Below are 11,992 nucleotides of genomic sequence, written 5' to 3' on the forward strand. Positions count from 1 at the left end.
ACCCTAGCCTTTGTCTGAAGACCCGCAGAAGGAGCTCAGACGGAAGGAATCCGTTTATTTGGACGTTCTGTGCTGACGTGTTGCGCCGCGTCGTCTGTGGGGCCGCGTCGTGTGGGGCCGCGTCGCGTGGGGCTGGTAGAAAGGGACCGCGTGGGACAGGACGAGAAGCGTTTGGTTGCACGTGAGCAGGAGCTGGGTTTTGTCTCTCTCGGCCCAAATTGGCATTTTTAAAAGCACCTTTTCCCCTCTTTCTCTCTCTGTATTTTTCACCAAATTAGTATCAAATCTAGAGAAGCTTCTATTTCTGTCTTTCTTCAATATGGCAGCAAATCTAGTAGCAAATCTCTGGGGTTATTTATGCCTTTTGGCCCTCGTTTTTTGCCCAATATGGCAGCAAATCTAGTAGCAAATCTAGAAGCTATTATATGATAAATTCACAGCAGCATAATCAGAAAACTAAGTATAATACATAGGTAAACTGCATACAGCAGCCAAAAGCAGCCAATAACATTGTTAATGTTCACGACAAACTAAGCTGCAAAAATATACAAGATCACGCACGCAATGTATGGACAACAAGAAGATTAGGATGAATGAATTTGTTCTTCATTCCTCCTCATATATTTCTCCGTCGCTCCATTCGTGCAATTCCCCAAGGAAATATTCATTGAACTCCTTCCGTCTGCAGTGTGAGGCCAATACATCCTCCAAACGGTATGGCCTGTGTTCATTTCTCAAACCGTAGAGTCCTATTCTATCCACACGTAGTGGCCACTCATCCAGGCATTTGTATCATGAGAGTACGCTCTGATATAACCCAAATCCGTGTAGTAGATGCTGCCAGGTTGAAGTGTCGGGTACACTCTGGTGTCGACGGAGATACACCGGATAAAATTCACGAAGAAGGCATTACTGCCAATGTTAGTGACCGGATGGAGAGAGCGGCTACGAGTGTCCACACGGTACACCAATGGTTTGCCCGCCAAAGCCGCGCTGACCAACAACACAAGCAGCAGAGATCACCATCCGACTTCACAAGGTAGAACTTCGACGTCCAAGTTCTGGAAATGAAATTAGTGTCTCCATCTTGACAAGGTGCTCGGCTGCTGCTGCAATCGTATATTGGTGCACACTATTCTTCCGATCTCAAAATTGTCCGAAGCTACCGCATACGGTTCACCATTGAACGGGGTAATGCAACGGAAAACATGGTTCTTGATCGAAAATCTTCCTTCTCCCCAATCCCCATCTTCATTTATATCCTTAGTTGGAGTGCTCTCATCGACCCAACCAATTTCCGGCGGGTAATGTGTGGCAACGAAGACCATAGTCGGGGATTTGATAACAGCGATCGATTTCGAAAAACAGATGGCATCTGCGCCTCAAACATCATGTTCGATTTCTTTGTGAGTGGGTTCAGCAGCCGTATCTTGTGCGGCGGGTTCTTCTGGGCAAGCACGATGACGCCACGGGAAAAGCCGACGAAGTAGAATCTAAAATATATTGAAAAGATAACATTCAGCACTAAGATTGAAAATAAGATCTATGGTGACGCCACGGAAAAGCCGAGGAATTTGAACCTTGCACGAACTGCAGATAGATCTATGGTGACGTAGCGGGATGTGCCGAGATGGAGGAAGGTGAACTCAGCGGCGCGTGGAAGGGCGTGGTGTAGCATGATCCATTCGTGCAGGTGCACGTCGGGATCGGGTAAACCTGAGCGCCAATTTCTACAGACTTGCCTCATAGCAGAGTAGCTGTCCACGTACTCCTCTTTCGCCAATAAGCATTCGCCGATCTTGTGAAGTGGTCCGTCAGCCGTGAGACCGGCCCCGGTTCACGGAGGCGCCGCGCTTGGATGCGCCGCCCTCGGATGCGCCGCCCTCGGAGGCGACGGGCTCGGCGGCGACGGGCTCGGCGGCGACGGGCTCGGCGGCGACGGGCTCGGCGGCGACGGGCTCGGAGGCGACGGGCTCGGAGGCGACGGGCTCGGGGCGATGGCCGCCGGCGCATTCTTCTTCTCCATCGCCGGCGGGGGAGGGCTCGTACGGCGGTTGGGGTTTTTTGGAGAAGTTGATGGGACGTGAAGGGGTGGTTTCGTGCGTGAGCGATAATGAGACGTGCGTGTGCAGAGGAGGGAGAGAGGGGCTTACGCGTCCTAAATGCGACCCGCGTCAACAATGGCACGTCTTCCACGTCCGCACCGCGACACGCGTCAACAATGGCACGTCTTCCACTTCGCACCGCAACACGCGTCCTCGAGTCTAACCCCGGAAATTTAGATATGCTCAGGTATACCCTCGAGTCATATACTAGCATTTTTTGTATGCTCAGTTTTCACCTTGAGTGCTAATACCGGCTAGTGCAATATACTCAGTTTTACCCTCAAGTGGCTGGTCAACAGAGAGTCAACAAATGGGATTAACTAGTTAAATGAGTTATTTAATGTGCAAAAATTCCGAAAAGGAGTGGCACTTACTCATGGAGTCTTTACCACAAATTTCCACTTCTCAAATCATAGATAAATCGTAGATAAATCAAGTTTCACCACAAATTGCCACTTCTCAAATCACCTAGTAGCTATGAAGGTGCATGGTTTTCCATAATAAGCCCTACCCAAAACAGCTTTCCCCAAAACATACTTTGTCTGAATGAGACCATAATTTTCACACTCATGTAGATTTGTATTGCAAATAGTTTGAGGTAGGCCAAGATGGGTTTCATTGTACAAAACACGCATTTTCCATTTTTTAAATCTCATATTTGAATCCCTTAGTCTGTTTACTACTCACTTGCCCTTGGTTTCTTGATACTACTCAGTTTTGCCCTCTCCCTTCACAAACTCTCACAGACGCCCAACATTGCCCTGATTGGTCTAGCCCATGTCACGCGGATCGTGCCCGACGACCGTTGATCGTATGATCTAACGGGCAGGATAACCCCTATCTCTCTCTGGTCGGGGCCACCACCCTCTCTCTCTCTGTCGTCGGTTAGCTTCACGCAAAGTTTGGTTTTCTGCATTATTTTTCACGAGCTAAATTATAAACTCTTTTTAGGCATTACTTTTCACGCAAAAAATGATAAACCATCACCGATTTGTTGTAGCCATTACTTTTCACGCACAAAAATGATACACCATCACCCATTTCGTGTACCCATTACTTTTCACGCAAAAAATGATAAACCATCACCGATTTTGTTGTAGCCATTACTTTTCACGCACAAAAATGATAAACCATCACCGATTTGTTGTAGCCATTACTTTTCACGCACAAAAATGATACACCATCACCCATTTCGTGTAGCCATTACTTTTCACGCAAAAAATGATACACCATCACCCATTTCTTGTACCCATTACTTTTCACGCAAAAAACGATAAACCATCACCGATTTCTTGTAGCCATTACTTTTCACGCACAAAAATGATACACCATCACCCATTTCGTGTACCCATTACTTTTCACGCAAAAAAATGATAAACCATCACCGATTTTGTTGTAGCCATTACTTTTCACGCACAAAAATGATAAACCATCACCGATTTGTTGTAGCCATTACTTTTCATGCACAAAAATGATACACCATCACCCATTTCGTGTAGCCATTACTTTTCACGCAAAAAATGATACACCATCACCCATTTCTTGTACCCATTACTTTTCACGCAAAAAACGATAAACCATCACCGATTTCTTGTAGCCATTACTTTCCTTTTAGGCATTACTTTTCACGGTAAAATGATAAACTATACCCCCACAACGGTCGACTCCTCCTTAATTTATTGTGTATAAACCCCCACAACGGTCATCTCCTCCTTATTTTATTGTGTAAACCCTACAACGGTCATCTCTCCCTTATAAACACCCACACGGCCATCCCTTGTGTCAATAGGTTCTGCCTCTCTCTTCTTTTCGTTCACATACACTTTATCCATTGCCATGGCTTCCACGTCTCGGACGCGGACCGGAAGGGGAAGGGGAAGGGGAAGGGGAAGTGGATCATCATCATTGCCACCACCACCGTCAACACTGCCATTGATCATAGAGGAGTTCTTCATCGTCGTCTATGAAGACCCTTTGGTCAAGAAGGTACGTACGCGTTCCCACATATATGATGCATGTGATTAATTATGGGCATGTTCTAAAACCCTTTAATTTCAAGGGTTCCCTAATTTCAAACGATCGGCGCTCGATCTCTTTGCAGGAACTCCCAAAAAATTTGCGGACTATCTTGACGGCAAGGAGCCAGCTAAGGTGTATCTGCGAGCAGCTGATCGCGGTCCTCGTCTCTCGACCGTGGAGGTCCTATTTGACGGACAAGGCCGGATGTACCTCGACAAGGGCTGGGAGAAATTCGCCATCGCGCACGGTGTGGATTTCGGCTGGTTCGTACACTTCAAATATGAAGGCGATGATGTGCTCACAGTGAAGGTGTTCGACGGAACAATGTGCAGGAGGTACTACTACTCAGACGACGAAGATACTGACGATGAAAGCGACGACGACGTGAAGCCATGCATCCATCCCCTTTAGATAATTAAGGGGATTATGACCAAGAATATATATGTAGCTTCATATGCATCGATTTAGAGATCTAGCTATTTTCTATATATTATGCATGTAAAAAATAATATCGCATTTCCACTATTATTCGAGCACCACATCCTCCAAACGATGCCGATGCCGATGCCGATATCGGCATGGTCAGAACGGCTATGCTCGCCGCCACTGCTAGGTCAACGTCGGGATACACAATGTTTAGCATAAGAGTCACTTTAGATTAAGCTGCGAAAATGGGCTGAGGCGACCCCTACAGAGCGGCTCTATATTATATTCTCTAAATAAAATAGACGACCACAGCGGTCATTGGCTGCGGAGGCCCCACAGAGCGGCAATATATAATTTTCTATAAATAAATAGACGACCCACTGGTCATTGGCTGCGGCAGCCCCATAGAGCGGCCCCATTTGTCATTGGCAGCACCGCGTATACAATCAGGAAATAAAACGGCCCACGCGTCAGCGGTAGATGGATCCACCCGTCAGCACGAGACGGTCAGCGAGGAACTGACCTCACGGTAACGGTAAGGCCTCTGACCTGACGGCAACCCGCGTCTTCGAGGGGTTTCAAACTAGAGGGAGGGGAAAACTGAGGAAAAACTAACGAGCTGGGGAAAACTGAGTACAACTAACGAAGCAGGGGCACGAAAATAGAAATCCCAATAAGATTAGATGCACATAAACGCTTCGAGGATTCACCCCAACCCACAACCCGTGAGGAGTACTCACACATAATATCAAGATCAATAACAAAGATAGAAATCATTATGGCAAATACTTAGATTGAAATCACAATATTCTTACAATGGTCGCCAATTGTCAAAGAGATCTCTATTACAATGGTTATGACTATGGCTATGGAGGAGATTGGAGATGGAATGGATGAACTATGATGGTGGATCTCCTTTGGTGCGGTGCAGATGGATCTGATGGATGGCGGCTCTTCTTGGCGACGAATAACTCTCTTTTTGGCGTCGGGTCCTTCACGAAACTTATAGGGTTTGACCTCAGGAAGGCTGCGGCACATGATACGGGCGGACGCTACGGGTGGGGCTTGCCCGTACCGATGCACGTTAAAGTCCCTAGAACCAACTCTTCGAGCGTAGTCAACTTTGCCATACTCCTGACGCGATTTTCTTCAGTAATTACAGGTCCAGTTGTCCGTATGACGTGATTTCCCGCACATCATCAAAAAATAGAAGATATTGCACATCTTTGCATTAATTAGTCATTAGTGGCAAGTTGAGAGGTAAAATTAGTCAATTTTCTTTTGACTTAGCTAAGGTTTAGACGCGAGAAAAAAGTGGCGTATTTCACAGCCATCACAAACTTCAAATTATAAAGCCTTCAACTTCTGGGTTTACAAAGTGCTGAAAAACAACTTACATGCAACAAAAAACTACAAAAAATACAAGCGATGAAGTGCAACTTGAGCATCGAGGCCCTTGTCCCACTCTGATCAAACTTAAGAAGAAGTGAAGTCACTGCAGGGAGAACGTCACAGAGAAGTCACATCATTGTCAAACCCAGCAAAAGACGCAGTGCCAAACATTTCCACCTCCGAAGAAAGCACACTACCTTCTCGCCATGCCGCCACCCACAGACACCAACACCACCGCAGCACCGACCATAACATGAAGACCCAAGCTGTTGGAAGAAGACACGAACGAATATGCGGTGAAAAGGATGTGTCGGTGCCAAGCCAGACCAATAAATACAGCTCAAACGCTGGGAGGCTGCTTCTACGGAAGATGCGAGCACTTCTCCTCTCGTCTAGGCTTGAGTGTGTCAAACCGCCGACAAGCACATAACTCTAGGGAAGCAGAGCACCTGGCCAACCACAACACATCACCAAAGAACAACCGCTACTAGCTACCAACCAACCGCCGCTGAACTCGTCCACTGACACTGCTATTTCAAGGTGGCGCCGCCGGAGCGCCGCCGTCGCCCAAGCTGAAGCATTTGGGTTTTCACTCGAGATAAGCAAGGCATGGATGGGGGAGTGATGGCTGTGAAATATGCCACTTTTTACTCACTTTTAAACCCTTGGCTATGTCAAGAAATTTACTAAACTTCTCTCTAAATGTGCCAATAATGACTAATTATTGCAGAGGTGTACAATCTGTTCTATCTTGAATGGTGTGCAGGAAATCAAGTCTTAATGTCAAATGGACCTGTAGTTACGGAAGAAAATCTTGTCACAAGTGCAGCAAAATCAACCAGAGGTCAAAAATCGGTTCCAGGGAGTTTAGTGGGCACCGGTACATGCAAGCCCCGCCCGTACCGTCCGTCTGTAAGGTGCGCCGCAACACTCCCGAGGACAAACCCTATAAGTTCTGTGAGGGAGTCATGCCAAAAGAGAGCCATTCGTCGCCAAACAGAGCCGCCACTCATTAGATCCATGTACACCACACCGAAGGAGATCCAACACCATAGTTCATCAATTCTATCTCCCTTCTCCTCCATCCATCACCATTGTAATGGAGATCTCCTTGAAAATTGGCAACTATTGTAAGAATATTGTGATTTCAATCCAAGTATTTGCAACAATGATTCCTATCTTTGGTTTTGATATCATATGTTAGTAGTCCTCACGGTTTGCGGGTTGGGGTGAATCCTCGCAGCGTTTATATGCTTCTAATCTCATGAATATGTATAGGAATTGAATAGGAGTTTTGCAATCTTGTATCCTTGTCTCTTTGCCTCGATTCGATGATCTGCAGGTACCCATGTCTATAGGATCGATCAAGAGAAGAGGTGTGATGAGGGGAGAACGGTGTGGTATCGCGAAACCTCAGTGACAAAAAGGGGGAAGTAACGATACACATTTAGTGATTTGGTCGGGATCAACGGCACAATCATCTAGCTTAATGGTTTGGTCTGTATTCATTTACTTAATAATTGTTGTTACACGCGACTATGGGAACAATGGTTGGACCAATAGACTCTTGTCACATCTGTCTTTAGGGGCAATAGTCTTTATGGATGTGCTGCTCACAAATCTCCTATCACTATTTTATTTACTACACATTTGTAATAATCCTTGACCCTGACATATTTCCATTCATTGAACACAACATAAAACAAAGTAAACTAGAAAGGTCCGGTAAACATAAAATTAAACCAACTAGTAAGTCTTGTAGACGTTTCCTTTACACCACTTTGGTCGTGCTTTCCAAGGTTTGATTAAACCTAGATCTTCTAGAGAAAAAGTTTACAATACTATAATCCATAATCTGGATCGGAGAGTATACCTCAACGTTGCCTTGAAGAAGGGGAAAAACAAATGCAACATCGTCGACATCGTGGCAAGGGTTTTCCCTCGATCCAGAGCTCTACCTCCAGCCACACCAACTGGCCAGAACGCAAGGCTGTGGGCCGAGACAAGAGAGCACGAGAAGGCAACATCTTTAGATCTGGCGCACAAGATCCACCGGAATGAACTCTGCATTGCGCCCATGTCCGCCGTCACCTCGCCGCCCACGCAGCTGAGGAGAATTTCCTACAACACCGGCAGTGGCCACCCACCGCCAGGTCGACACCACCCCACCCCGCACCCAGTGCCACCACCCTGAAATCCATGGTCCCCGCACGGTCTGCGGTGGGCATCACCCCAGCCACCGTCCACAACCACCCAGCACCGGCGACCCCGAGCCAGAGATGAGGACGAAGGGAGGAGGGCCATCGACAGCTTCCCAAGGGCGAAGACCAGCCCCCCACACGACCGCATTCCTCCCTGCAGCCGCAGGCGGATGCATAAGAGCAGATTCCCGCTGCACAGCCTTTCCGGCGGGAGCCACTAGGGGCGACGTGAGGGAGACACCCTCGTCAAAGAAGGTGTGTTCAGCTCCTCCTTGGTGAAAGGGTGGGCAGGAAAATGGAAAATGGAGGAAAACAAAGTACGGTTCTAGGGAGCAAGTCTTTTTCTAGAATTGAATTAAGTGTCGGATCGGTAGATCTGGATCAGCATTCACGAGGTGCCACTTTGCGGGGTGGGAGCCATGGAGGACATGGCGGAAAGCAGTGGCCGGCGGCAGTCGTGGCCGCATCCCGGCCACCCGACTCGACTCTACGTGGCGTTGGTTGGGGCGCCATTAAGATTACCAACGTGACGGGCGATCGATCGATCTCGCTACTAGGTCCCTTTCCCAGCTTTCCTCATGCCACACCACTAGGGCGGCCGGGTGGCGATAGATCGAGCCGATCTATCCGTTCCCGCGGCCCGTATGAATTCCGCCATGACTTTGCGCACTGTGTGGACGGCGCGGCCGCCGCAGCGTCGCCCGTCGATCGGATCCATCATCGATGCGTTGCGTTGCGTCGTGTGACAGCCCACCACCACCACCACCACCACCCGTCGCTCTCCACCGTACCGGACCTGTAGTCAGAGCTAGTGTACTACTGAGTGCTCGGCTCAGCTCGCAACTACCAACCGGCAACCGCGCCAGCCCCATGCCGCCCCGCTCCATGCTATATATGCGCTGCGTTCCCAGCTATGTTTGCTCCAGCTCCGTGCCTTGCGAGCAACGGCATATATATCCATCCACGCGCGCGCCGGCAACCTGTAGAAAGCCATGGACCCGTACAAGTACCTCAACATCCGCCTCAACCCGGACGGCTCCCTCACCCGCAACGGCGAGGCCAAGCTCCTCCCGCCGTGCCCGTCGGGGGAGCCCATCGCCGTCACCGCCGCTGCCGGCGCGGACGGCCCAGCGCATCGCATTGTCCACTCCAACGACGCGCCGCTCAACGACGCCAACGGCACGAGCATCCGCCTCTTCGTCCCCGGCAACGACGTCGGCGCCCGCGACGGCAGCAGGCTGCCGCTCATCCTCTACTTCCACGGCGGCGGGTACGTGCTCTTCCGCGCGGCCTCCGAGCCGTTCCACAACACGGCGGCGACGATCGCGGCCACCGTGCCCGCCGCGGTCGCATCCGTCGACTACCGCCTCGCGCCGGAGCACCGCCTCCCGGCCGCCTTCGACGACGCCGCCGACGCGGTGCGCTGGGTCCGGTCCTACGCCGCCGGGTCGCCGGGCAGGCCCATCTTCATAATGGGCTCCCACAGCGGCGCCAGCATCGCGTTCCGCGCGGCGCTTGCCGCCGTGGACCAGGGCGTGGAGCTGCGCGGGCTGATACTGAACCAGGCGCACCACAGCGGCGTGGAGCGGACGGCGGCAGAACAAGCGTCGGTGGACGACCGCGTGCTGCCGCTGCCGGCCAACGACCTGCTCTGGGAGCTCGCGCTGCCGCTGGGCGCCGACCGGGACCACGAGTACTGCAACCCCGACGCCATGCTGGCCGGCGTCAGCGCGGCGCGGCTGCGGAGGCTGCCGCCGTGCCTGGTGCTCGGCCGGAAGAAGGACCCGCCCAGGGACCGGCAGAGGGTGCTGGTGGCGGCGCTGCGGGAGGCCGGGGTGCACGTGGAGGCAAAGATGGACGGCGCCGGGTTCCACGCCATGGAGCTGTTCAAGGCCAACTGCGCCGCGGAGTTCAACGCGCAGGTGGCGGACTTCGTCCGCCGCCACGCTCACGCGGGCGACGGCGTTGACGAGCACGTTGCGAGGAGCAGGCTGTGATCGACCGAACGATTCAAGCAGAGGGTCGTTAAACAATGGCGCGCGTTGTCTTAGCTCCAATTTTTTAAGCACAATATACTATATGATTATATATCAATCATATCTTCATGACCATGCTACGATTGAATGCCTGGGAATCAAGAGTCTACGCAGGCAAGTACAATCAGTGCAGTGCCGAGCTAGCGTACTTGTTTATCTTCCCTTTTGGAATAGCTTTTCTCACGTTGGCTTTTTTCCTTTTTGTTCTTTGTCAAATTTTTATCTACCGGCGGCAACTCGAGTTTATCATGTGCTTCTTACTTGAGATCGGAAAGTTCGTGTAGAAAGGCCTCCCTGTTTTTGTTTTGTTTAAAGCATCTCTAGATCCCGTTTTCAGTTTTTCTCGGAAAATCGAGGCAGATCAGATCCCGTAAACTCACGGGACCCATAAATGTTATTAGGGGGATCTTAGAAAATCCTCGCCCGACCTGTACATACACGGGCTGAGGGGCCAAACCGAGTGCGGTTTGTACTCCTCCACCAGTTTCGCTGGACAACACTGGGCCCGTTCGTCGGACGTGCCATGCTAGTGCCCATTCTCGTCGAGGGAACCAAGGTAGGTGATGTGGGCATCGCGAGCTAGGCCGATATGCCCGGGAGAGGTCGCCACTGCGAGCCAGGTGCGAGCGGAGCAGAGCTCCGCATAGCCTATTTGAGACCGTAAATACAGTGCCCTTTATAAATGTTTTAAGGGTCTAATTTTTACGGGATCTGCTAGAGATGCTCTTACATGGCTACACTAGGCTGCAAACAAGTCGAATTCGACCGAGTTACATTTGGCTAAGTTCAGCTCATACAAATATTTGTGGGAGCTCATAATTAGTCGAGTTAAACATCAAGCTGTAAAAGTTGGTTCATACTTAACTTGTAGTGATCTCAAATTGATCTCCAGCTAGTTTTGATCTAACCAAAAGAAGTAATTTTTATAATTTTGCTTGCATAGGAAAGAACAAAAATATCATCCACATTACATAGAAGGAATAAATTAACCTTCCATATCACTTAACCAAATCTCATCTAAATTAGAAGGAATAAATCTCATCAATAACATATAAGGTAATAAATTTCTATATTTAATTCGGTTCGTGGCTCCCTCTACCACAAAAACATATTCTGAAGTGTCAAATTTTTTTGATAAAAAGTTCTGCATGTACATCTCCATAATACATGCGTCTTCGTCAAGTTTCACGAAAAACGATATTTTTTGGTATATGTGAAAAGGAGAAAATTTGTCTTGTCAAAAGACTTATTTTTAGCACCAATTTTTTTTTATATACGCCACACGACAAGTTGATTTTTCATGAAACAACTTTATTAACGCTTAGCACGTGAAGATGCACGTGTGAATTTTTCATTCCAATTTTCTATAAAAAATATATCTAAGATGCATTTTAAAATGAAGGGAGCATATGCTTCCATGAGCCAAAACAACACTCCTAATTATTATAGACAATTACATTCTTTCCAGCTGTCGAGCTAAATCAAGCGAGCTATATCAGACACTTATGTTCGGTCGGCACATTTGTTTTCGAGTTGATCTCAAGTAAATACAAAAAAAAAAAACGAGTCGATCTTGAGGCTCATGAGTTTTGAGCTTTCCTAGCAGCCTAGCTGCACCGTTGTGTAGCCTGGAGCCTTGAAACATGTACTTATATACTAGCTTCGTGGAGATTGTCTGTACTCTTTAGTACCATAAAAATTGGTGGAAATGCACGATGTATGTTCTTGAACTGGTATGAAAAGTACATAAAATGAATAATTTGATGCAGTAAGCCTCCATGTGGCAAGTATTGTTGAATGTAGATGGGCTGCA

General features: G+C 48.8%; 1 protein-coding gene across 1 annotated transcript; it reads left to right on the top strand.

Moving 5' to 3' along the window:
* The first annotated feature begins 8,906 nt into the window (after window positions 1–8,906).
* On the top strand, window positions 8,907–10,444 carry LOC127296214 (probable carboxylesterase 8). Its single transcript, XM_051326251.2, has one exon. The coding sequence runs from the start codon at window positions 9,136–9,138 to the stop codon at window positions 10,138–10,140; it is 1,005 nt and encodes a 334-aa protein (XP_051182211.1). The 5' UTR covers window positions 8,907–9,135; the 3' UTR covers window positions 10,141–10,444.
* The last annotated feature ends 1,548 nt before the right edge of the window (window positions 10,445–11,992 follow it).

Source organism: Lolium perenne, chromosome 4, assembly GCF_019359855.2.
Source record: "Lolium perenne isolate Kyuss_39 chromosome 4, Kyuss_2.0, whole genome shotgun sequence".
Lineage (NCBI taxonomy): Eukaryota > Viridiplantae > Streptophyta > Magnoliopsida > Poales > Poaceae > Lolium > Lolium perenne.

Excerpts from the sequence above, each read along its gene's own strand:
- LOC127296214 (XM_051326251.2), top strand. The coding sequence starts at position 9,136 with ATGGACCCGTACAAGTACCTCAACATCCGCCTCAACCCGGACGGCTCC.